Source organism: Podarcis liolepis (assembly GCF_965112155.1).
Source record: "Podarcis liolepis genome assembly, chromosome: 6".
In the NCBI taxonomy this organism is placed as follows: Eukaryota; Metazoa; Chordata; class Lepidosauria; order Squamata; family Lacertidae; genus Podarcis; species Podarcis liolepis.
The window spans coordinates 81,698,248-81,725,413 of record NC_139559.1 but is presented as its reverse complement, the minus strand read 5'-3'; the positions used below and the strand labels follow the sequence as shown (position 1 = coordinate 81,725,413).

Sequence of the window (27,166 nt, the reverse complement as noted above, 5' to 3'; positions counted from 1 at the left end):
AAGAATTGTTCACAATGGTAAACAGCTTAATAAAAGAAACTACAATGTTTTGTTAAAAGCTTTAATTTGCCTTAAAGGATTAATAAAAGCAAAGAGTCTTCCCCCACTCTTCAAAAGCACTGACATTTTTAGAATGCTTTCAAGCAGTAATCTATTTTGGTCAGGGTTAGGTGGTAGCCCAAGTATGAGATAAACGGAGAAAGCATTTGACTGATTGCGCATTTTTCAACATGAATTACTACCGAATTGCTGTTAACCGAAACAGTACACAGGAGCCAATAGAAATTAATTATTTGGCTGACTGTCATACACTATCACAGATTATCCAAACAGACCCGTCAGTGACAATCTGATGCTTGTCAATGGATAGACTGATGACATGAAACAAACTGTTCCACGAGTACATTTTTTAAAAAAGAAGAAGATAAACGCAGACACAGCAGTAGCAAAGTACACACTATCACTGGTGATTATTTCCTCTTCTCCTCAGCTAACTTTTTTTACCCACCCCACTTAAACTGGCTTTTTCCCAAATGGGTTTGGTTCATGGTCAGACCACAGTATGGGACCGCTGGATTGTTTCACAGCAAGAATGAGATAAAGGACCTTTAGCTACCAGGGTGCAGAAAACATCCCTTGAACCACAAGACATTATCTATTCAGGGAAAAGCTAAGAATTCATCCCTCGCTATAAAACCAACACATGATTTATGGATAGTCTAATCATTAGGTAAAGTTACACAGACACAAACTGAGCTGCTAAGCTTTAAGATTTGGGGGGGGAGGTGGCAGTGGGGAGCTGAAACCTTGCATAGGAGACCATTTTAATACAAAATGGGAATTGCGCTGAAATGAACAGTGGTTCCACAGAGCAGTGTTAGGTGGACTGGATTTTATTTCACCTACAAAATTAACAGTATACTATAAAACAGTGATGGACAACTAGTGATCGAGCTGGATGCGGCTCCCAAAGCAATTTTGGGTGATACACAATGTTAGTCATGCTCTGTCCATTTATTTCAATGGGTTGCTTTGAGCACGACTAGCACTGGATCTCACCCTTCATTTAGTCCCTAGTAGCCCTGGTTTAGGAACAAAAGTCTCACACTGTTATGATTTAATGTTGTGCACACACAATCCCAAAGACTGGTGCAACTGGGAACTATGCTCCATTAGCCATGACATTTTTCTGCTAGGTAGGTATCAACTTTATTATGGAGCTGACCACCTCTGGCCCTGAAGAATGTAGTGGCCTCTAAGATTAAATAAGTGGTCATTGAACCAAGAGCTCATTTGCACAAAAATTTCAGAAGGGCTGGAAATGCTGAATGCACTTCTGAATGCTCCAGTAAGTACATGCAAAGAAGTGCAAAAAATAACGTTCTGTTTCTTACAGTATTTACCATCATGGAAAGCGATCTCCCAGTTATCTATTTGCCAAATTACATGCAAGCCTGACTTCCCGATTCCAAATTACATCAAGATGCTGTCCTTTTTCTCCCCCTAAGGGACCTTTTTTGTGCTAAGATTTAGGATTATGAAGACAAGCTTTGATCTTTCCTTCTTGACCTTTGATTCTTACTTATGATTCCTTTCGTAACAGCTAGCTGCCATCAGCTGTAGCAGCCACGGTTTTCCAAAGCAGCTGTAAGCAACAGTGCAGGAGTTAACACCAAATATGAGATATACTCAAGGCTGGAGCAATTGTGGGTTCATTCGTTCAAGTGTGCTGGTGCCAGCAGTCCCATACCAATCATCGTCAGATTGAAATCATCCCATCTGTGGCCTCTTATTTGCACAACCAAATAATATTGGTGCAATAAGCATCGCAAATGTTGCTTAGTAATGTGTATGTGGAAATCTTGAGCATTAGCAGTGTTATACCATCATCGTTGTTATAACATAGCTTTGCTCTGTAGCCACATAAGATACCCTTCTCGTTCTCTCCCAGTTGCATATCTTCCCTGTTGATTTCCATTTCTAAGTAGGTGGGTTTTGAAGAGGATTAGAGGGCAGTGAATGGGAAGCACACCAGTAGTTGCCCCTTTGCGGAGCCACCAATCTAGTCCAAAGTCTTCTATGACCTATTTGTTTTATCGGTGCTATATAACACTGTGTATTCACAGCCCTTATAATCTAGCCTATAAATTTATTATGATTCAACTTTCCCCAAACAGCCAGAGTTAACACATGGATGTGTCTCCCGAAACTACCGTAATAAAACTGCTTTCTCCTATCTACATATTATTCCACTATAGGCCTTCGGACTGTTTAAAAGATTTATTTCCTGTTGCAAAGGAAGAATGCTTTGCATTGGATAGAGCAAAGTTTTAAATTGAGCCTTCTTATAACTCAAATAACCTTGAAAGAACTCTTGGATAAGAGGCAGCTGGATGAAGGATAAGGAGGAAGGATGATATCCAAAATAAACTGAAGAAGAGGCAATACATTGGCTATAAAAATGAAATAGTTTTATAACATCTTCCTTTGCCTCTTGGAAGATAATATTATTTCTGTTCTACCCAATTAAAAGCTGCACATATTTCACTTATAATGTCGTAAATCTCTACCTCAGCCATTAAATCTCAGACACAAACTTACCATTTTTTATAGTGAAAGTTGGCTACCACTCTCTGAATTTCACTTATCTATCATGGTAGTATATCTTCAAAGAGAGCTAGCAGATTAGTAAAACACGGCCTCCCCACCTAAGATTCCTGATGCTTTAATCAGAGATGGCGTTTTCTGCTTTGACCTGTAGCTTGTGCCGCAGTGTTTATCCAGCACTATAAAAATAACCTTTTTGGACTGACCCCTTGGCCATATTTATATTATATTGCCCTCTCCCCATCCAAGCAGTGGATATCTTCATGGCAGCCATTTAAAGATCAGTTTCTTCCAACAAGGGAGGAACAAGTCTTATGACACCTTTCTTAATACTTAATTAGACATTTACAGGCTCAAAAGAAATGGATAGAAAATGACAGCCAGCACTGGCAAGGATATGTCCAGGGCAGAATTGAAGCACCTCCCTAAGTCCAGCAAGTTAAGAGTATTTCTAGACTGCTTCCATTAAGCCCCCACCTCTGAACATCTAGCTTCAAACCTAGAATTTAGGATTCAGTAGGGAACAACTGAATTTGTTGTAGCAGTGTGGAATAGATCAGAGGCATCTGCTTATAACCTAACCAGAGTTCCTTATTATGTCAGAACACAGGAAACTCTGATTAGTTTAAAACACGATTTGCAAACGAATCAGGGCCAGAAGCTACAGTTTGATCCTGGCTTGTTTGAACAAAGCATAGTTTCGGAACTGTAGTAGATTGACTTGACCTCTTGAATTCTCCTTGCATAATCTCCGGAGTTGCTGATAGAAATGGTCAATAGATATTAAATGCGGGAAACATATTGCACAGATTGCATCTATTCTTCAGTTTTCGTACATGTACAATAGAGGAGAACTAAACTGAGAATCCACTCGCTCTGTACCTGTTTAAAAAGTTGAAGGTTCACTGCAGTTTCCAAAAACTGCTTAAAAGTGCTGGAACGATGCTTGACAAAACTTTCTTCACAGAAAATGACAGGCTCACCCTAAATTACAAGAAAGGAAATTAGTAAGATATTTATTTGGGAACAGTCAGTGCAGTTCTATTCGACACACACACACACACACACACACACACACACACACACACACACAAACACACCACTAATTTTCAGCACTAAAGAATTACATATCCTTCAGGCCATGTGGGCATTTGATAACTCCCAAACAAATGCAGAAGACAAAAATAACAAAAACCTGAAGTTCACATGTAACAAATCTTAATTTACGTTTTACACAGAGAACAAGATTTGAGACCATTCTTACCTATGCAAGACTACAAAGTTTTAACTTCATGAAAAACTGAAACTTCCGAAAGGAACTTGGCATGGCCGCTAAGTCATTGCAATTCTTATCATAATCTTATTACGCATATAACAGTAAAAAAAAAAATCTAATAATTTTTATGCCCCCTTTACCACACATATGCCCCCTTTATTGCACAACTGAAACTATATTTATTTTCCCCCGTGCAACTTTTTCTTAACCCCTTTCTTCTGAAAGGCAAACAGTTTGTTAAAAGCAATATCTATGTATTTTTTTGGCCTGTGGGGAAAATCTTTGAAATGTGGTAAAGAGATATATAAGAGCAGAATGAACGAGACCTCCATGGTTATAAGATTTGCCAAGCATGACCCGGCGGGAGACTTTGAAAGCTTTACTTTCCTGTAATTCTATAATGAACTACAGTGAGCTCCATTTCCCCAATCAAATCCTTCAGTCCTGCAGATTCATTGTGGATTTCCCATAAGGCTCCAGTGGCTGCTTAGTTCTCTACTGGGTGCACCTGCATTTATCTGGGTCTGTTTATCCAAAAGATCTGTATAGGCTCCAAGATATTTACATGAACAATATTCCATTGAATTCTTGCTGCACAATCCAGTCAAAATTGTGTGCATTTTAGCCCCATTGACTTAAATCAGAGATAAAAGCTTATGCCCACATTTCCCTCTGAAATCAGTGGGACTACGTTTATACTTGGGTCTTCCTGAAAAGATTCTGTGAGAGTTGTGGGAGTCTCAAAAGAGGTCTGTCATGAGCCACTAAGTGCTTATGCTAGAGAGGGGAAATTCTCTCTCTCCCCCCCCCCCCCCCGATGATCTTTATTGAATTTTTAGTTACATACTGTACATACACATACATAATATTTCACATTTGTTCTTACTCTCCCGAGCTGACTTCCCTCCTTCCTTCTTCTGGCTTTTTTGTGTCCTCTTTGACTTTTCGCATTGTCTTTGTCCATTTTCAATAAGATTGTTCTTCTTCATTTTTTCCATTAAATGTCCATAAACAAATAAATCTTTCTATATATACAAATTCTTGCTGTCTGTCTATATTCATTTACAAATATTATTCAATAATAGTTCTAATATACATTTTTAATTCATTTTGATATTATTATCCAGTAAATTTCTTGTATTTTCCCGTTATGAGATATTATTTTAATTCTATTGGTTTCCCTATTTCACATCATCTTCTCTATACAGTGGTGCCCCGCAAGACGAATGCCTCGCAAGACGAAAAACTCGCTAGACGAAAGGGTTTTGCGGTTTTTGAGCTGCTTCGCAAGACGAATTTCCCTATGGGCTTGCTTCGCAAGACGAAAACGTCTTGCAAGTTTGTTTCCTTTTTCTTAACACCGTTAATACAGTTGCGACTTGACTTCGAGGAGCAACTCATAGAACGCGGTGTGGTAGCCTTTTTTGAGGTTTTTGGTGATTTTTGAAGCTTTTCCAAAACTTTTCTGACACCGTGCTTCGCAAGTCGAAAAATTCGCTAGATGAAAAAACTCGCGGAACGAATTTCGTCTTGCGAGGCACCACTGTATATAACATAAATTTTCCCCATTCTTTTTGATATGTTTCATCCCCCTGATGTCGAATTTTTGCTGTTCATTTGGCTATTTCTGCGTACTCCATAACCTTGTACTGCCATTCTTCCCACATGTACATGGAAGTGTTTTGTGCACTGAGCTCTTTGAATTGTAGCCACTTTCTTTTTTATCCGTTTGCCAATGATTCAGATCTCTTCCTGAGATTTCGTGGACATTATTGTTACTCCAAGAGGCTTCAGAATCAAAAATTAGCAACTGTTGCTGATGCAATTCCCTAGAGTCTTTCTAATGCAATAAATTTCTGCCATTGACTTGTTTGTTCCTTGTGATGCTTCGGTCTAGAACGTAGCCTTTGGAGGAATGCTGTGCTGATACGTAGTGGACGCATGCTCTAATGTTCCTTTTAGTATTGATTTACAACATACTTTCAAAGTAGTTCGATCAAAGCCTAGTAGGGATTCTATACAGAAGAGGAGACTGCTAATACTTGGACCCAAAAAAATCTATGCCAAACAAGATATCTGTCCTCTTTAACAACAGTTATTGTAGAATTCCATCTCTCCCCAACTCATCTTCATGGACACAGCAGGACTGATTCCATTTAAGCTGCATTCACATTTTAAGCAAGCGCCTTAATATCATTGTAAATAACTCTGATGCATTGACTTAAACAGAATAATCATCTTGAGCACAAGAGCTTAGCCTATCCAATTTTATTAGAAAGAAAGGGAAATCTGGCCTAGCAGAGGAGATATTCTTGCTTCTAAATGTGATAAGCAATATGAACCAGAATTCTTCCCATGCAAAACAAGGCACTTGCTCAGTTTGTAATACATTGATTGCTGTCTTTTCCCCTGAGATATTACAAACCGATTTAGGTGTTTCTGTTGTTTAACTAATAGGGTCGCTTATTTGTCACTCTTTAACCATGGTTCACATAGGGACGCGGGTGGCACTGTGGGTTAAACCACAGAGCCTAGGACTTGCCGATCAGAAGGTCGGCAGTTCGAATCCCCACAATGGGGTGAGCTCCCGTTGCTCTGTCCCTGCTCCTGCCAACCTAGCAGTTCGAAAGCACGTCAAAGTACAAGTAGATAAATAGGTACTGCTCCGGCGGGAAGGTAAATGGCGTTTCCGTGCGCTGCTCTGGTTCGCCAGAAGCGGCTTAGTCATGCTGGCCACATGACCTGGAAGCTGTACGCCGGCTCCCTCGGCCAATAAAGCGAGATGAGCGCCGCAACCCCAGAGTCTGTCATGACTGGACTTAATGGTCAGGGGTCCCTTTACCTTTACCTTTAACCATGGTTCACACAGGATGGATTTAGAAACCTAGGAGTAACGTGGTAGCTATGGAAAAGCACAGGGGTAGAGAAAATGCTTTGCGCACAAAAAAGACCGGGTTCAATAAGCAGCATCTTCAGGTTTCAGGGCTGGGAAAAACCTCTGACTAAGGTTCCTGAGTCACGAACCAGATTCAGCCACTCTTGGAGGAAACTATATCTTTTCTAGATCCACTTCAATCGGGGTTTAGGCTTGGCTTTGGCACAGAAACTGCTTGAGTTGCCCTATACGCAAAAACATTCTTCTTCTCCCCGGCCTTGGGTCATTTATGGCCTTTTAAACTGTGAGGGACCAGGTATTGTTTTTGTTTTGCATTTTTGTGTTTTTTATATTGTAAACTGCCCTGCGACGCTCAGATAAAGCACAGTCCAGAAATTTAACAAACAAATAAAAAACAAATTAGACCCTGCTGAGTGTCTGTCTATCAGAGTAGACAGCAGACAAAGAAGGCACACTCCCCAAAATTCCTGGGAAATTCCTAGCTGAGGGACTGAGACTAGGGAACAGGGAACTTGGACTAGGTGGAAAATGTGTCGAGTTATTTCCTGATTTTTTTTTTCTTTTTCTTTTAATAGCCAGGCTCATTTCAAAACCATGCTGGATACAAGCAGAGAGGCACCGGGAGTCAAATTATTTTAAACTGCACCCCCCTGGAAAGAGCTGTTGCTACTGCTTTCCTGAAGGAGTGCTTCTTAGGCTGATCTAGAGGCAGAGAAAAACAGAGTGAAGTTGTGACCCGTGTGATGGGAAAGCTGTCCATTGTGCTTCTTCCACTAGTAGGTCACAATCTACTTTTTCTGTTTTTTCTTTCACTCCTACTCTGAAGGGAGAAGGAAAAGTTAGATTGGGTAGTAGGGGAAGCTGAGGGTAGAGTCTTGTGGGATAGGGGAGGAGGGTTTTAGAATCAGAGCTCTTTTCTGAACTCTATATAAAAGATAAGAATAGGAGAGTATGTCATCCTTCCCATTCTTAATTTTCTTTTCTCTGTTTCTCTGTTATAGCAGGCTATGCCAAAAACGATTAAGTCAATGAAAATCTTGCTGTCTAGGTCAAAAGAAGTGGACAAGAGACCACGACAGAAGTCTGACCACATTTATTATGAACAAAGCTTATTCAGAAAAGGAGAACAGGAAAACTTCTTGATAATTTGTGAAATGGCTCGGGAGAGCGGGAGGGGACATTATGCATGATAAATGTGGACGTCTTCATGATAAAGCATGAAGGGGGGGGGAAATACCTGAAAGAAATCGCCACTCTTAAAAACATGCATCGTTAAAAGATTGTAAGGAACGTAAACAGCTAACCTGATTTATATTGCACTTTTAAAAAGCTGGCATTGTTTCAGAAAGCTAGCTAAGAAAAAGATAACTCTGTGAAAAAAGATAGTGGCACCTCTGCAAGAATAAAGGCAACCACACAGAGAGAGGCGGGGGGGTATGTTAACATTTTAAACAGAAATGTACCCCCATAACTTTGTTTAAACACTAAGCCTTACTGATTACTGATTTGAAAAATTAGAGAAAGGCTTGAGGTCTGTTTGTCTCTTATTCTTAACTATTAAACATCCTGCAGCATCCTCTCATGTTGATAAATGCAAGCAGAGAACAGTGCAAGAAGAGGCAACTTAAATATTTGGGATAGCAGTACTAAGATTTGTCCTAAGCAGGTCTTAGAAGCCTTTAGACTCAAACTAGAGGAACAACATTACTGGGGGTGAAGGCAGATTATATAGCAGTCTGCTGCAATTTTAGTTAGAAATTTATTCTTCAATTTGTATATACACAATTAACGTACTGTAAAACTCAACCAGATCTATAGTGGGGAGGGGGAGAAAAAACTTTGAGAGTACTTCATGAACCAAAATGTTGGCATATACTAGAAAATGGAAATGGCATGTTCAGTAAAGTGCTGAAATATTTATACATAGAAAATGAATTTATACTTTCACTTCAAAATCACAACGAGTTCTGCAGTACTGGTATAGAACAAAATCCAAAGCTTTCAAGGTATCGGAATTACTATTTACTACTGGAAAAAATATTTGAGAACAAAAATCTTTTTTCAATTGTTCTGTTAATGCCACATTTTACTGCACATCCACTATTGATCTCGGTGCAAAGATGATTATGTCCCTTGAACTACTTTCATAGTTTTGGACATTTATCCTATTTTTGTCTAAATATAGCTGAACTAGATATCAATTAGCTGGACCCTTCTAAATCTACTCCTCCTAACAAGGTTAGGAAGAAGAGCAGAGCTAATGTTTTGGATACTTCAGGTGCCAAGTTTAATCTTTAGTTCAGAGAAAGTCGGATAGCAAGGCTGGGAAAGACCTTTGCTTGGAGCCTTGGAAAATCACAGCAAGTTTGAGTACGATAGTACTGGGTCAGTACTATTTTTTACCCCACGTTCTTCACAGTTACCAATTTTAGAACTACAATAACTTATTCCCTCTGTGCATCAGTTGCTCCCGTGCAAAAACAGAAGCAGTGCTTCTGGCCTATGATGAGCTGCTAGAAAGAATATTTAAAATTATGAAATAGTTACAAAGCATTAGGTTTTTTTTAAAAAAATGGACAAGCTGTTGGCTGGAAATCAACATTCTAAGTAAAGAACTTCAGGGCAGTAGAAATATTAGCTTTAGAACAGAGGGAGCTAACCTATGGCTGGACCACAACTCCCACCATCCCCAACTTTTGTCCATGCTCGCTGGGGTTGATAGAAGCTGGAGTCTGACCACATCTGGAGGGCCACTGTTGGCCACCTGCTCTAGGAGAACCTAACCTCAGATATTAACCTAACCTACAAATGTACAGCTTTTCAGCAAGATACTAGGATGCAAAGGAGTTGATTCACAGCACTCGATGCCACAGCATTCAGCATAGCAGCCAACTCCTAGGGTCTTTGGCCCCCCAATAAAATAGTTGAGGGGGCTAGCTCCTCCCCCAAGTTGATGGGAATTGCTATTCCAATGGCGAGCGTGAACTGTGTCATGTGATTGATTGGGGGCAGGGGGCTTACCTGCTCCCCGCCCCCAATATTTTATTCAAGTTGGCACCCCTGGCATTCAGCAACTTGGGGAAAACTGAGCCTGGGCCACTTCTGGCTGTTTGCAAATCAAAACTTAATTTGCAAACTGGGAGGCAGTATCTGGAAAGTGTGCCCACAGCCCAACACAACTGTCACTCGCACCCAGACATTTTCCATATACCAACCACACTGGGTCTCTAACGTGACACATAAATGCTGGGGTATTTGTTGGGTGTTTTGGCCCATGAGCTCACAAAGGCTTTTACCAACAGCTGCTGTAGTTCACTGGACTTTGCCTTTCCACAACCAACCTTTGGACTTGTTTACCTGGAGGGGTGTGTTTTTTTCTAACCTTGGTGAGATGTTTAGCATTCCTCCTCACAGACATTAAGAACATTTGCACTCTTAAGAGTCAATGGGAAATGGATACTTGAACTGCATCGCTTACTGGTCTGTATCTTAGAGCATCTCTGTAGGATCCAAATAACGCTGCTTGTGCCCTCAGGAAGGCCCTGGCTACTCCATCACCGGTAGCTGTGGACTGCTTCTTCAGTTTATTTTTCAAGGCCGAGACCTGCGTGACAGAGAGGAGCAGTTAAATTAACACCTCAGAAATTGGTACAGGGAGACACGAACCCAATCAGCAGGCAAACCATGGTGTCTGCAGGTCAGCCAAAAAGTCATCCTCTTCCTTGATAGCTTATCTTTTTAACCGCAAAGAACACCTGCTGGTCTGTTAATTGAAATGAAAGCAGGGGGGGATAGTAAACGGCTAATGCAAATTGGTTTATGCTCTCTTTTTTTCTCCAAGGCCTCTTGACATAAATAAGCTTTAATTATTTTACAGTAAATGGCTTGTGAGCCTCTCCTACTGCAGATTTCTTGCCACCATCATAACATGTGCCTACTTGTCTAAGGCGGCACCGACCGGGTTTCTCTCATTTGTCTGTGTTACAAAGGTTTTTCTGGGAGGCTCAGTTGAAGCTCAGCTTGTCACTTAGGGCAGCCCTATATAGTCCCAGGGCTCTTACTGATGGCTATAGGAGACAAACTCACAAGCGCACACAAGGTCTTTACCTTTCCAGAACAGACTTCACAAAAGTCTCACTGTGATACTGAACGGGCCCTGCTAACTAGTTGGTGGTGGTGTGGTCATTATATCTTTAAAAAATAATAATTGTTGCATCATAAAGTGATTGCAGAAGCCAGGGAGGGACAAGCTTGTTTGCAGTAACTCACAATTAAACATTTAACTGTGGTTTAATGTGATAGGCAAATCAGGCCCCTGTGTGCAGCATATGCAAAATTTTGGGGTTACAGCCGCTGCATTTATGCATATATGAAGATGGCAATGCAGATGTCATACTTTGAAGGGAAAAAACCGCCTGCACAAATGAATATCCTTTTGTTTCTTCTTCATGCAAGCAGTCACGGCTATTCTTGTCAGTGATGACTGTAATTGAAGCATCAATCTAATTAACAACTAAACTCTGAATAATGCTAATGAGAGCTGAACACGGCATCAGAGAAAAGACCAGCTCTACAGGTGATAAACCTTCACAGTAGTGACATTTTCCAGTGTAAAGTCATGGTTACTGTGATCTGATCAAAGAAACAGACCCCCATTGGGTCCAATTATAACTATAGTTTTGTGGGGGGAAATATTGAGTTACGATGTTCATAATCTATGCAGAAAGGCCTTTACAGTATAGGTCTTTTCCCTATAGCTGTGATCTTTTCAATTTATATCCAAACTCCATAGATCCAGATAAAAGTTTAGAGTCTGATTCATTTAGTCCATGGAGAGCCTGCACCAATGTTCACTAAAACGTCTTTAAAAACTAAAAAAAAATTACAATCTACAATTTTTAAAGTTACAGAGTTCAAGGTTGCAAAATAAATTTATGCAATTTTGTTACCTGTGAGTTAGTTTACTATTACACTGAGTTGTTTTTTTAAATTTAAAGTATATATATGTCATATACAACCTTTGAGAAAACTAGGTGCAATAACAACTGCAGTTATATTTATTTATTTATTTATTTACATTTATATACCACTTTTATCTTCCAAGGATCTCAATATGGTGTACATTTCTCAATCACTGCAGCGTGGGGCTGGCTTTGAAGTATGGCCAAAAATGTTTTGGTTTTTTTTAATTGGACATTTTCAGTAGGTTCAAAAAAATTCTACAGAATGCAAGTGCCAGGCTAAGAGGTAATATAGGCCATGGAACCATATAAAGGTAAAGGTAAAGGTACCCTTGCCCGTACGGGCCAGTCGTGTCCGACTCTGGGGTTGCGTGCCCATCTCGCTTAAGAGGCCGGGGGCCAGCGCTGTCCGAAGACACTTCCGGGTCACGTGGCCAGCATGACGAAGCTGCTCTGGTGAGCCAGCGCAGCACACGGAAACGCCGTTTACCTTCCCGCTAGTAAGCGGTTCCTATTTATCTACTTGCACCCGGGGGTGCTTTCAAACTGCTAGGTTGGCAGGCGCTGGGACCGAGCAACGGGAGCGCACCCCGCCGCAGGGATTTGAACCGCCGACCTGACGATCGGCAAGTCCTAGGCGCTGAGGTTTTACCCACAGTGCCATCCATTGTTTTGTTTTTTTAATTGGACATTTTCAGTAGGTTCAAAAAAAATCTACAGAATGCAAGCGCCAGGCTAAGAGGTAATATAGGCCGTGGAACCATATAGTCTGACGGTAATCCAAAAGGAATTGCACTAGCTACCAATTAACTTGCAGATTGAATTCTGTGCGCTGGTTTTGATTTATAAAGTCCTGAATGGTTTTGGCCTGTAGTTACCTGAAGTTACCTGTGGTTACTCTTTGTACAGGTGCCCCCCCCACTCTGTGTGAGCATCCAGGTCAGCCAGAAAGACCCTGTTGTAGGTTACAAGTCCATCTGAAACTTGGCAGGTGGTTACCAGGTCAAAGGCCACCTATTTGAAGCACTTTCCTCCCTGTGGAACTAATTCTGGAGGGAATCTTGTGTCACGTTAGTTCACGTCAAGTTTTTAGAGAAAGATAACAAGATACGCATTTTCAGAAAAGCCGAGTGGTACCACTACGAATGATCGACTTTACTAGTGGCTGTTGTCCTCCTGCTATGGGACGCTCTTTAGTGTAAAGAATTTGTTGTACAGTGGTACCTCAGGTTGCATACGCTTCAGGTTAAAGACTCTGCTAACCCAGAAATAGTGCTTCAGGTTAAGAACTTTGCTTCAGGATGAGAACGGAAATCTTGCTCTGGCGGCGCGGCAGCAGCAGGAGACCCCATTAACTAAAGTGGTGCTTCAGGTTAAGAACAGTTTCAGGTTAAGAACGGACCTCCGGAACCAATTAAGTACTTAACCCGAGGTACCACTGTAATTATATTCTAATTGTTATTTTTATTAAGGGACTTAAATGATAAGCAGATTTAGGAGCAAATTTCGGCTGCTACATAGAATAAATAAGGTGTTATATTAAAAGACCTTCCTGAGAACATCCTAGCTTTCCCTCTTTGAGGTAAAGAACTGTTACAGGACGCAGCTGCTAGGACATTTGTGGAGGCCAGGCATTCAAAGCATAGAACAACAATGTTGTACCGGTTGCATTGGCTTCCTAGGTTCAATTCAAAGTGCTGCTGATGACCTTTAAAGTCCTAAATAGCTTGGTATCATGTTATTTAAAGTATCTCCTATACCCATATGAACCTGCCTAGACCTTAAGTTCATAACTAGAGGCCCTGCTCACAGGCCTAGTTCCATCAGACTAGCAGGCACACGAGTTAGCCTTTTAGGTGCTAGTGTCTCACCTTTGAAAATGTCTCTGCAAAACAGATACATATGGTCCAATATTTGAACTGTTTCCGTTTGGATCTTTTATGTATGTTACGAGCATGGCTTTAAATTGCTACTCTTTTACCTTTGTGGTTGGAATTTTAATCATTTGTAAGCCACTTCAGGAGGACTTTGCCTCCGAACACAGTACATAAATACTTTAAACAAAGAAATAAAATGAATTCAGTACTACAAATTAAGAGATGATGAAGAAGAAGAGTTTGGATTTGATATCCTGCTTTATCACTACCCGAAGGAGTCTCAAATTAAGAGATGAACACTATGTTGGTACTTCAGATTAGTATATTACACACACACACACACACATACACACACCATGGATATACACATAGATACAATCTCACACATTTATTAGAATCATGAATTAGGTTGTTTGATTCTCATCCCTACTGATTTCTGCCACACTTCAGGACTCCAATCTAACTGGCGTACAAGAAAAACTAATGAGAATTATTAAACTACTGTATCAAAAGTAAACTTCTGTTCCTAATGAAGCCACTATCCGTTTAGGGGAGGAGGCTATATCTCTCAAGTGTGAGACAAATGCACAGTGAAATGATGTATTGCAAAAGCCAAGTATGTTTGGCAGAAGACAGGAATAGGGCTTTTTCCTCCTGAAAGAGAAACAAAGGATTCCCGAAAAGCCTTACATTGATTTATTTTTCCAATTTTGAATACCTTAGGAGTAGCGGAACTGCTACTGGCATGGTAGTATTACTAACAGTCAATAAATCTAAAATATTATGTGTGAATATTGGAATGAAGCCATTAAGAAGATTACAGCACACAACACAGCAGAGGGTCCACATGAAAAAAAGGACGGGTAATTCAGGACAACTGTGACCGCTGACCTCTGAACAGTCGAGACCACTGGTCAATCTGACAAACTAATAGAGTTCACATGCATAGAAAGTCATCTAGCCTGTAAGTATAATTTAAATGCTTTGGCGAATGATTTAAAAAGGCCCGTTAAGTCTCAGGTAATTTATTAAAGAGTTGATTAGGCACAATGCCGAACAGTAATGTTTTTCAGATTTCAACTGATAACTTTTTCTTTAGAATGAAAAACCGTCCACAGTAAGTGAGACATTTCCATATTAAACAGTACTGAGAACATATGCTGTTAAAACTACTGTAGGCTGAACAGTAGATATAAACTTTATATAACGATATAAGCTTTAGCCTTCATGTGGGGGGGGGGATCACAAGTCACTGAAGCCATTCTAATTTGAGAACATTGCTGTTTAAGGAAATCTTTTTTCAACAAAAAAAATTAGTTTTTAGACAATGGCAGTAAAACTTCATATGTTTATCCTTCATTTTTCAGTTGCCTTCACTGCTACTCTTTTTTATCTTTTTGAATATAAAAGTTGGCAATGAGAGATTACAGATATAAAATGATGAGCCTTATGTCATATATGCAGGTATATACCTACATCTACCGTATATTAAATAATTGTGTAAATACTTATAAAATTTGGCATCAGTTTTTTTGGACTTATGGTTACTCAATAGAATGTCAACAATATTGTTGCAATTTACTGTCAACACTGATACAGGCATATGAATACTTACTCTTACTGTTGAATAATACAGTGTTGCCCTTTATCAGATTATCAAGTAAAAAGTCTGTAGAGGCTGCTTAGCTGCACAGTGCACATAGCCTATGCCTGTATGTGTTTTTAATTAACAAATTAGCTCCATGAGGAAGGTTTTTATGGTAGAGGTAGAATGAAAGGGATCAGGACAGCAAAAATATCAAATAACAAAACAAACCTTGTTTTAGCAGAGGGGGTGGAATCGAATTATGGAGTATGCATAAGGTATTTCCTTATTTTGCTATATATTTTATACAGTGAAGCACCTTTGTAAAAATCCTGTTGTTTACTGAGTGAATACAAGAAAACCTAATTAATACCAGTAGCTTGTAGGCTTGCATGTAGCTGCAGACACTGATCCAAAAAGGTTGAAGTGTTTTCACTTACTATTTGCCCCCATTCAAAGAGGTACAAGAATCCAGTGCACATACCATGTGAAAAAGTGAGTCTGCTCATGTAAGAGCTCAGTGAGCTCCTGTATTTACTTGAATCTAACACTCACTTTTTTGGCCAAATTGTGTTGTGAAAATTAAGGTGCACATTAGATCCGAAGGCACATTTACATTCGCCAGCAAATACTTTTTTTGGTTTCAAGGTTCTGAGAATAGTGGTGCTCATTAGATTTGATGGTGCATTCGACTTGAGTAAATATGGCATTTGAAGTACCTAGGGACCTTAAGGTACCATATTTAATCCAGGGTATCTTGGTGAGATTATTCAAAAGCCTCAGACATCTCCCCACTGGATGTACTTGTTTTAGGAAATCTCTGTATATATATTTTCAGTTAGAAAACAAAGGCATACAGGGATGCAGAAATTGTACTCAGTTGTTATTAGTACTGTTAGTTGTGTGTGTGTAAAATGGGCCTCAGAAATGTTGTTTCCTCTCATGCCAAGCCAAGATATGGTCATTAAGGAAACTGTAAAATTCGCATGATGAAGTTGTGACTCGCCCATCATTTTGCATAAGTTTACACAATCCCTCTAGCCAGTTTTGACTAGTGAGCATAAAGAGAGCTGGGTTGTAACCTATAGACACACAAAAAAGCCCCTATGTAATGGGAAATCCCCACTGGGTGCAAAGTGCATTCTGCTGTTCACAAAAGAGAACTGAGAGTCCCCTGTGTGTTCAGAACTCTGCATGCGCTTTGAAACTACTCTAGCTTCAGGGTCTAATAAGCTAATTTCATTTCGGTGATTCAGGCGGCAAGGTCAACATATATGTATTAAGATTAAGGAATGAGTGGTTTGTTTTTGGCACAATAAAATATGATTCAAATTTATGAGAATAAGTAGACTTGTGGATAAGGTGGGTTCTACATCTAAAAATAATTTGAGCACCACAATCAGTCGAGAAAACACCAATTTTTGTTTCTTTTTTTCTGCCCCCACTCCCACCCAACAGCGAAGAACAAATGTATTCAGCTGAATATTTAATCTGCTTCTCGTCAAGATTAATTACTTCAAAAAGTATATGATAATTTAATACAGGAACTAAATAACTTGTGGTCTCAAATTAATTTACAATGAAAATAAAAATATAAAAATGCCTTCACTGTCCTATTGCCTTGAACTGTGGCATATTTCTTAAAAAGCACATAAAACCTAGCACTCATTTTATGAATAATAGATTATTATTTCTTTCTCATTATGGAACATTTACCAACATCTAGATATGTAACAACAGCTTTTACTCAATTCTGCTTCAAAAATGCACACAGTATGATAATTTGAGCATTTTTTTCAGAACCATGATGCAGGATAGTGAGGGAAAGTAAAATGCTATTTTGGGGGGAGAGATCTTATTTAACATGAAATGTAGAATATGTTCCATTATAAGCAGCAGGAGGGGAAAATCTCTATAAGATCAAAGTCCAGGAGGAACTGGCATTTAATTTATCTTCCTTTACAGACAAAAGACAGTTTTCGTCATTTTCAAAAGGATCCAATGTCTTTTATGACAAACTGGGTTTGCAGTTTAATTTACAAATAGAATTATAAGTAAGCAGTCTTTGCTCTGCCAAAGCAAATGACAAACAGAGTAGGATTTTCAGTTCATGCAGCCCTCAGCAGGATAGAAGAGATTAAAATAAAACTGAAATAATTTAGAGAAAACAAATAAATGTTTCAGAAAGTTGAATGAGATCAAAGTGTGCATTTTCTGACCCCAACTGTACAAGCATTTCTTATTATATTGACCAGTGTCATCAGATCATTAATTAAAAGGAGATGTGCTGGCAGGTGGCAGGGAACCAGAAGCCGATAATTGGCCCCCTTCTTCTTTTTGCCTTCAAAAACTCTTCTTCTTCTTCTTCTTCTTTTGCAAGATATGCCACTAGGCAGACAGAAATGCCTACTTTGTAATATAATGATTAAAATGAGATGAAGAGACTCTTGCGTTTAAAGCAGCTATGCCTAATGAATGCAGCTAGCTTTATAATTATCTTTTTTCTCTTTCTTTTTTTTACAATACGAAGCATGATGCTCCACTCAACGTGTCCTCAACTGTCAAAAACAGGTAAAAAAACCCCACACCAAACACTCTTAAATAGGAAATATACAGCTGGTGGCAGAGTGTTATTTTTGTGGGGGGAGGGGCATTCTTTTCATTTCTGCTAGTAAAAGCAGGCAAGAACGTCAGCGATTCAAGCAGCTAAGAGGATAAAACCAACGAATGAAACCTCTCAGGCTTACCACTTCACTTGGTAGGTTGCTCAGGTCATTAAATGGAGTTTCCAAAGTGTTTGTGTCAACGTTTAGCATCACCACATCCTCCAGTGATTTACTTTTCACTCTCTGTACAAGGAAACAAAATTGGTTACAAGCATCTTAATGCATCATTTGCTTATTTTAATAAGGTAAAATGCTACTGGTAACTGGGGATTCAGCAGAGTAGGAACATAAAGAAATATGGCCATATTTTTCCTAGCCTGCTTCTTCTTGTCCTAAGGGCCAGCAGAGAATCTTTACACAACACAAAATTAACTTATGGAATTAATCACCAGAAGATATGGCAAATGTCTGCTATCTTACATGGCTTTAAAGCGGGATTAAACAAATGCATAGAGGATCAGGCTATTTATCATGGGGGTTGTATAGTTCTCTAGGATCAGATACAGTATGCCACTGAATTCTTCTTTCTGCTTTGGTGATCACTCATAGCCGAGTAAGATTGTCTTCCATGAACACGGTTTTAATAGTGAGTCCGTAAGTGACTGTGGAGGCCAATTCTGGATCCACACATCCTTAGGTTTCTGGGCGGGGGTCGATCACGGTGAGGGTTTGCCAAGCATGCCGTCTTCTTAGCACATTTCTCCCTTTTGTCCTGAGTTTGAGCATCTTCAAAGCCCATGATACCTTTGATAAGGGCTGTTCTCCAACTGGAGCGCTTGCAGGCCAGTGTTTCCCAGTTGTCGGTGTTTATACTACATTTTTAAAGATTTGCCTTGAGAGAGTCTTTGAACCTCTTTTGTTGACTACCAGCATTACGCTTTCCATTTATAAGTTTGGAATAGAGTAGTTGCTTTGGAAGACGATAATCAGGCATCCGCACAACATGACCAGTCCAAAAAAGTTGATTTTGAAGAATCTGCCCAGCCCCACAGGCCACTACAGTTACTAACTGAACTACAAGCAAAAAAAGCTTCACTGCTGCCATCTTGGAGCACTTTCTTTGCCTTCTGACAAACTGGGGTAAGAGGGGGCCTATCAGAAGTAGGTACATTTGGTGGGGTTATGAATCACCTGTGATGAATCTCACTCAAGTTCATGCATCTGATGCTTTCAAATTCCTTAGGAAAAAGTTCTATCATATTCCAGCTAAAACAACAAAATAAGCACCAGTCCTGCCAAGGAAGCTGTATAACAGGTGTAATTCTTCAAACTTGCCAAGACATAGATTACTTCCTATAAGATACATATATACAACATGCTATATAATATCTGAATGAAATACCAGGAAAAAAATCACACATGTAACTTACTTGTTACCAAGCAACAAGTTGTACACACACAAACACTAGCTATCTGAAAAATCAGTATTCACTTATTAGCTATATATTTTAAGAAGCAATATATAATCAATAACAGCATGTAGCAAGCAGCTGGTTCTCTTTCTTTTCCAGTTACCTCCCCTTCCATATTAGAGGCCTAGATGCTGCAAAAAAGTGCAGAGTACAAAGTGACCGTTGCAGTGCTAGCAAATGCCCATTCTGAAAAGGACCACAAAAGAAGGAGAAAAACAGGCTGAGGAATATTCAGGATAGGTTCGGTGGTTCACCCGAAGAAATGTACTCCTACACTGCAGCAACTGAAAATGTGAATCCCCCATCTAATTCCATTTCCCAGCAACACAGGATACCAAATAAAAGCACATGTCGCTGAAGGGACCCACTTTCCGTACAGTCGTTTCCAGTTCATCTCCTGCAATAATGCCAGGGTTACTTTTCAAATTTCTGCTGAAGATAGCTTCACTTTTTTCACTCTGAATACTTTTCAGGACAAAGGAGGAAGTTGTAGGAGAACAAACCATACACACACACACACACACACACACACATATATATATATATATATATGCTCATGCGCCAAATGTATAGAGAAATGAAAAGGCAGCCTGACTCACCTCCATTAAACTGAAGTGAACTCCAATCAAGTATGGCATGGGTGCACTGAAATTAAAAGAAAATGAAACAAAGTGAACTACAGTTAGAAAACCTAAAAGGCTAGCATCTCCATTCACTTTGCCGTATTTGCCTGCAAAGTTACTGTAAGATGGTAGTTTGCAACTTTCAATGGCGGTGTGACAGTGGATATTTAAGAATGGCAATCGGTCTAGAGATCTCATCTTCAATTGACAGGTCAGGATGCACAAATGGGTTGTGCCATGATCCAAGGTGAATCACAACAGGAGCATCACCACCATGAAAATATATGGTAGAAATTAAGAAATGGGTCTCTAAATGCATGTTTGGTTTAAAAGTGGGTCTTGGGTCCTAAAAGGCTGGAGATATGTGGTCCAGAGGATACTATGCACAAGCTTTCATTTATGATAGCACTCCCCCCCCCAGGTTTCAGCCCAGCATATTTAAGTTGATTTCCTAATTACTCATTTTAAAGTAAGTTATAAAAAGTATTTATATAGAACTATTTATTTTTTAAAAAAATCTGAGCATCTTACAACAATAAAACCATACAGTTAAAAATTTAAAATCAGAGTTCAACTATTACAGAAGTAGATTTTTTTAGGTTAAGCTTGCCATAGCTGCTTCATTATGTGAAGTGTCACTATAGTATAGAGTAATCCTGCCCTCTGTGTGCAGGGGCAGAGTATGAGATACTGTACCGGGTGATGACATTGCACACCTCCATTCATACCACCAGACTAGTCTTCCCCAATCTGGTGCTCTTCTGATATTTTGGAATACAATTTCCATCAGCTTTGGGCCACATTGACTAGAGCTGATGGGTTTTCTATTTCAAAAGACCTGGAGCACACAAGGTTAGAGGAAAGCTGAACTAGGCTATTCAAAGACTCCACATATTAGCCACTCACACTGAGTGCTTCATGGTGAGGAATCGAGGGAATTAACCAAGAGAATCCTTGTGTGGAGTGGCTAAAGCTGGGGTCTAGACTGACTCATTCTCCTTTGCTCCTTGCTAATTGATCAGAAAGTCATGGCATCTAACATCCAACTGGAAATTTCACTGAAAACCTCCCCACAGGGAAGGCAGGACTGTGACCAGAGAAAATGACATAATGTGACATATGATGACACAACCATTCTCTTTGGCGATTAGATATAGCTGTCGTTATGAGTAACCTTGTCACTTCACGATCAGTTATTACAACCTGTATGATAAAGCTACAGGAAATTAATTGAAGTGATATTGAATATATGCAGGAAAATTCTCTTTCACCTGTGTCACAGTGTGTATTTGAAATTATTGCATTTTAAAAATAGATCAAATCCCCACGACAATGTTATGCCTTGCTGGACTGCTACAAAGAGTTTTGGTTATACATGGTTTCTTTTCTTCAGTACTGGAAGTCTGAAGTCTCAAAATGCTGGTAGCTCTTGTTGTTTCCAGAACTGCTCTACTACATCAATTATCCCCCCTCTTGGCCACCTCCAAAGTAATTATGATGATTAGCTTTATTAACCATCCATGGGAGGTGACAGCAATATAAAATACAGTATTAAAAACAGTTTAAAACAACTTGCAATCATAACCAGAGTGGGTCCTAAAATATATATACCTTAAATGTCAAAGGCCAGGGTAAAGAGGTACATCTTTGGCATATGATGGAAGCTGTACAATGAAGGAGCCAGACACACACTTTTGCAGGCAGAGCCTGCTTCTGTAAGCTGCCCAGAGTGGCTGGGGAAACCCAGCTGGGTGGGCAGGGCATAAATAAATAAAAAATATTTATCATCGGCCGCTTCAAAACAGCTGAGGGCAGAGGAACTACCAAGAAGGCCACTTATGCTAATCTTAACACCCAAAAGAGTATGTAGGGAAGAAGGCAGTCTTTCAGACACTTGAGGCCTAAATCAATTAGGGCTTTAAACCTAATTGGGCCCAGAATCAAACTGGCAGCCAGTACAGCTGTTTTAAAACAGGGATTATGTGAGTTTTAAAGGAAACCCAGCCAGTAATCTGGTCACTGCATCAGGGATGAGCTGAGTTTTCCGAGTTTTCATGGGCCAGCTCCACATGGGTGCATTGCAATAATCCCATCTGGAAGGTACCAAGGCATGGACTACTTTGGCCAAGTCATATCCATTCAAAAGGGGTCAGAACTGCTGAACCAGCAGGAGCTGGGGGGGGGGAGCTTTCCTAGTTACCAAAGCTACCTGAGCCTCAAGTGACAAGGCTGAATCAAGAATCACACCCAAGTTTTGGGCCTGATCCTTCCAGGGGTGTGCAACCCCATCTAGGACATGCTATCTCCCCACCTCCTGGACATGAGAACTCATGACACCTAACACCCCTGTCTTTTCAGGATTTACTGACTGGCTCACATCTAGTTCATCGCCAACTCCAGACACTGGTCTAACATATCGGCCGCCTCTCTTGATTCAGATGGAGCAGTGATATAGAGATGGGTTTCACCCACTAATATAACATAACATAACATAACATAACATAACATAACATAACATAACATAACATAACATAACATAACATAACATAACATAACAACACAATATTAAATAGCATAGGAAACAAGATGGAACCCTGCAGGAAACAACAGGACCACTCCCATGGTGCTGAACAATAGCCTCCCATAACTACTTTCTGGACATGATCCAGGAGGTACCACCAAAGTACAATGCTGCCAAGCCCCCACTTCTCTGAGACACCCAACAGTATCAAAAATCACCACAAGATCAAGGAGAAAAGGCAGAGTCATCCCCCCTCCCCATTTCCTGACAAATGTAATCAATCAGGGAAAGCAACCACAGCAATTTCAGTACCATGGCTAGACCTGAAGACGGACTATAATGAATACAAGTCATCACAGTCTCCCAAGCATGCCTGAAGCTGTACTTCTTTAAGGGAACTCAGTACCACTCTGGATGCCTCCATTAGACTGTGGCATCCAACTCTGTCCAAACTGCTTTTGTGCCTGAAGCGCCTTGCAAAGTTGTCACAAGTGGCTTCCGAGCAAAACTCTCTTAACCAGATGACAAAAGCCCATTCACCACTTGGAAAAGCTCTGCTGGATGACAACTTGAGAAGGCAATGGTGGCAGAAAAACAGCCCTCCTCCCTCATTTGGGAAATATTTCGCCTGACAGAAGGGATATTTTAAAGAATGTAGTAGATTGCACTGAAACAACAAAGGCCATGGGGACCATAAAAGAGATCAGAAAACATCAAATGACTACACATACATAGATGATTGTTGCCTTTCATCTCTAGACATCTTTATGTAAAGGGGGGGAGGGAAGATTTGCTCTGGTTTATTTTGTTAAAAGGCACCCAGATCTGATCAATAGAAAGAAATAAAAAGGTTGTGAGCTGATGACTATTAAATAAGATTCATACGTTTGGATCAGGATGAGGTTGCAATTTACAAATATATTTTCATACATGATTATTTGGTGTAGCTTCTGCAATGTTTTAAAAGTTTATTTTACTTATATTTATAATAATAATAATAATAATAATAATAATAATAATAATAATAATAATAATAATTTATACCCCGCCCATCTGGCTGGGTTTCCCCAGCCACTCTGGGTGGCTTCCAAAAGAATATTAAAATACTGTTATTTTATCATCTTCATCAAAACATAAAATTAGATGTTCTAAGCTAGAGAATTCCAGTATTTTTAAGCCCAATAACCTGCCAGCAAATGGGACAAGCATTCTGTCCAGACCATGTCCAGTCCAGTCAATGGCATCTGGATTCCATCTAGGATCTGATAATCCTAATATTTTGTTCACTTGCTGTGAGATGCAGCTGGTGCTAGAATGGCTACCCAAAAATTATTTGCAAAATACCCACAATAGTTGCATTGCTCTGCTGGTTATCCAACACAAGTCCTTCAGCATCCCTTGATAGGCTTTTTCCCTTATGAGAGAACACAACCCACTCTTTTCTGCATTTATGGATTTTCAACAGCCACTGCACATAAATAGAACAATCAAAGTGATCTGAAACCAAAGTTGGGAGCTCTCCCAATATTGTTTTTACATATATATATAAAGTTCATATTGCATGCAGCTTGCCCTGCATTTTCCCAAACAGGTGCCCATTTTGATGGTATTGATTATCTGTCATAGCATAGTCTTTTGTGCTCAGATGCACGTGGCCAGCAAAATACAAGGGTCACAGAAGGGATTCAGCAGGGGAATGACTTGCAACATAGGGAATGTGTGCTGGGACCAATTTATGTCCCTCATTCATGACATGCATCGTAGGCACAGATGACCTAACACCAGGTTCACCTGAGACACAATGATACTGTATCACGAAGCAGTAGGGGATGTTGGATAAAGCAGGGGAAGCTAGAATGAGCTGAACTGCAACAATATTTCCCCAGAATGTAGATAATTCTGGCAGCAAACTACCTAAAAACCACCTTAGTGCTCGCTCCTTCTTGGGTAAATAAGACAGAGAGAAACAGTAGCTGAAAAAGTCACTTACGACTTCCATACGGCTCACAAACATCAGAAATGTCAAGGATATCTTTGTAATGTCACACCTTGCGAATGTGAATAGATTACTTGGGCTGGGGGAATGCCATTTTGTGTATGCAGAAACTGCTGCATATGACATTCGGTTTTGTTGGCTTAAAAGAGATTTCATTGTTGAACGTGGTCACGTTTTAGTCAGCGAACCAATGATCAATGTTGAATTTAAATCTGGGTTTGAATCCAAGTCCTGCTGCTTTGTAACTGGGCAGCATTAGGCAAGTCAGTTCCGATCTAGAAGTTGGAAATAGTAACAAGCAATCTATAGGAGTGCATTTTAGAATGCTTTATACCTTGCATAATTATCACACAATGCAATTTGATGCATGTTTAATCAGAAGGAAGTCCCACTGTGTTCAGTGCAGCTGCCTCCTAGTAAAGCATGCAAAGGATTGTCGCCATAGTGGGAAATAATATATTTTTTTCTATCTTACCAGCAGTAGTCCAGCAGATGTGGAGGGAGCACTGGGATGTATATGTGTTGCCAGTACATTGGATATAGCAATGCGGATGACCCATGAATGCAAGCAGTTAACTAAAAGTAAAAACAAAACACAGAGCTGAGAACAAAGTAACAAATTCCTGATTTTAATTTAAACACCAAGAAAAGAAATTTCCAAGGCAGAATACATTTTACCAAGAACTGAAATGTATTTTACCAAGAACTGAGATGTATCTAAAACATCTGAATGAATGTCATATGAATATAAACAATATAAAGGCAACACCACAATTAGTCGCATTCTCATAAAGGCATAGAGAAACAGTTGTGTTCTCATTTCAAAATGAGCCGATTCAGATTTGCAAGCCTTCCTCAAACAAATATTTTTCTTGAGACATGAATCTACAGGAACAATACTGCCACAGAAAGCGACAAAGGCAACTAGTTCTGCTGCCCTCCCATACTCAGGTACTATTCAGACTGTGATCACAGCAGAGGATGTTTTGTTTTTAAATAATTTTCTCCCTGGGCTGCTATCATTGCCCAGGATTATTAGACAAATAGATCCAAAATACTCTGATTATGAACAAAAGTAGAAGACTTCTTACAGGAACACATAATGGAATAAACTCCCCCCACCCCCATCCCCATGAAAATTAAAAGTGACGCCTATAATTAAACTAAACAGAAAAAGGCTCCTGAAAAACTCAACTGCTACAGGCAAATATATAGGTAATAGAAAGTAGTAAAAAAAAGACTAATGTTTTGTTTTCTCTAGTTCACACAGTGGTACCTTGGTTCTCAAACTTAATACGTTATGGAAGTCCATTCCAAAACCAAGGCGCGCTTTCCCAGAGAAAGTAATGCAAAATGGATTAATCCATTCCAGAATTTTAGAAACAACCCCTAAAACAGCAATTTAATATGAATTTTACTGTCTAACGAGACCATTGATCCATAAAATGAAAGTAATAAACAATGTACTGCAGTCACACAATCAATCAATCAATCAGCAGCTGAACTGGGTTCCACACAAGTCACAAAAAAACAAAAAGCCACAAAAACAAAAACTCTAAATAAATAGCAAAAACAGACAGACCTCCGCGTAACACTCAAAACGAAAGTGTGGCACTTAAAATGGAAGTGTAACACTCAAAACAGAGTAAATTTGGCTTCCGAAAATAGTTCGCAAACTGAAACACTTACTTCCAAGTTTGCAGTGTTTGGGTTCCAAGTTGTTTGAGTACCAAGGCATTTGAGAACCAAGGTACCACTGTACTGCAGTGAGCTGAAAACAACTGTTTGGAGAGCAATCCTATCTATACCAGTTTATTTCGGGGGTTACTCTCAGGCAGCTGTGCATAGGATGACAGTCGAAATCTATTTAGGGAACTTTTGCAGCATTCCCTTGTGGCTAACTTTCCAGGAGCCACATGCCACCACGGTAGGTGTGGCCAAACTGAAAGTGGGCGTGGGTAAGTTGAAAGTGGGCTGGCCATCCCACACTCTTTCACGCCACGTACATTTGTTCTCTTTCACATACACACACATCAGGCTTTCACCCTAACTCAAGCCCTCCCCCAGGCTCTAATTTGGCTTTAGTAAAGTCTCCTATGGAAACCAAGTACAGTGGTGCCCCGCAAGATGAATGCCTCGCAAGACGGAAAACTCGCTAGACGACAGTTTTCCGTTTTGGAGGTGCTTCGCAAAACGAATTTCCTATGGGCTTGCTTCGCAAGACAACAATGTCTTGCGAGTTCCTGCTGGTTTTTTTCCTCCCCCCCCCTTTTTCTAAGCCGCTAAGCCGCTTATCAGCTGATCCGATCAGCAGATAAGCCGCTAAAAGCCGCTAATAGCGCTAATCCGCTAATCCGTCAATGGGCTTGCTTCGCAAGACGAAAAAACCGCTAGACGAAGAGAATCACAGAACGGATTCTTTTCGTCTTGCGAGGAACCACTGTATAAGTTTTTCCTGAGCCCAGTTCTGGGGGGTGACAGAGGTTAGAGTGAGAGACTAGCTGTGATGCAGGGGGAAGGGGAGTGGAGGGAACTTATTGCACAGAGAGGAAGAATTCACCCTCCCTTCCCCAGATGGCACCTCATCCAAAATTGGCGCCTGAGCCATATTTAGGCCGGGAAGGGAGGAATTTCCTTCTGACAACATTGTGGAATCTTTTATTCAGCAATTTTATTTAGTATTTGTTTGCATGTATGCTTTTCCAACATGGATTATGGAACACATAGAAAGGTGATGTGTTACGGG

The 27,166-nt window shown here is 40.0% G+C and overlaps 1 protein-coding gene across 3 annotated transcripts in view; it reads right to left on the bottom strand.

Annotated features, from left to right (window-relative positions):
* Positions 1 to 27,166, bottom strand: part of DENND1B (DENN domain containing 1B) — a 173,399-nt gene that overhangs the window by 36,779 nt on the left and 109,454 nt on the right. For all 3 annotated transcript variants that reach the window (XM_083506774.1, XM_083506773.1, XM_083506772.1), the window contains 5 exons: positions 24,896 to 24,996; positions 19,880 to 19,925; positions 17,950 to 18,051; positions 10,258 to 10,383; positions 3,490 to 3,591 (listed from right to left, as the gene is read on the bottom strand). In XM_083506774.1, coding sequence (XP_083362900.1) covers positions 3,490 to 3,591; positions 10,258 to 10,383; positions 17,950 to 18,051; positions 19,880 to 19,925; positions 24,896 to 24,996 — 477 coding nt within the window. The remainder of the gene's footprint in view (positions 1 to 3,489; positions 3,592 to 10,257; positions 10,384 to 17,949; positions 18,052 to 19,879; positions 19,926 to 24,895; positions 24,997 to 27,166) is intronic.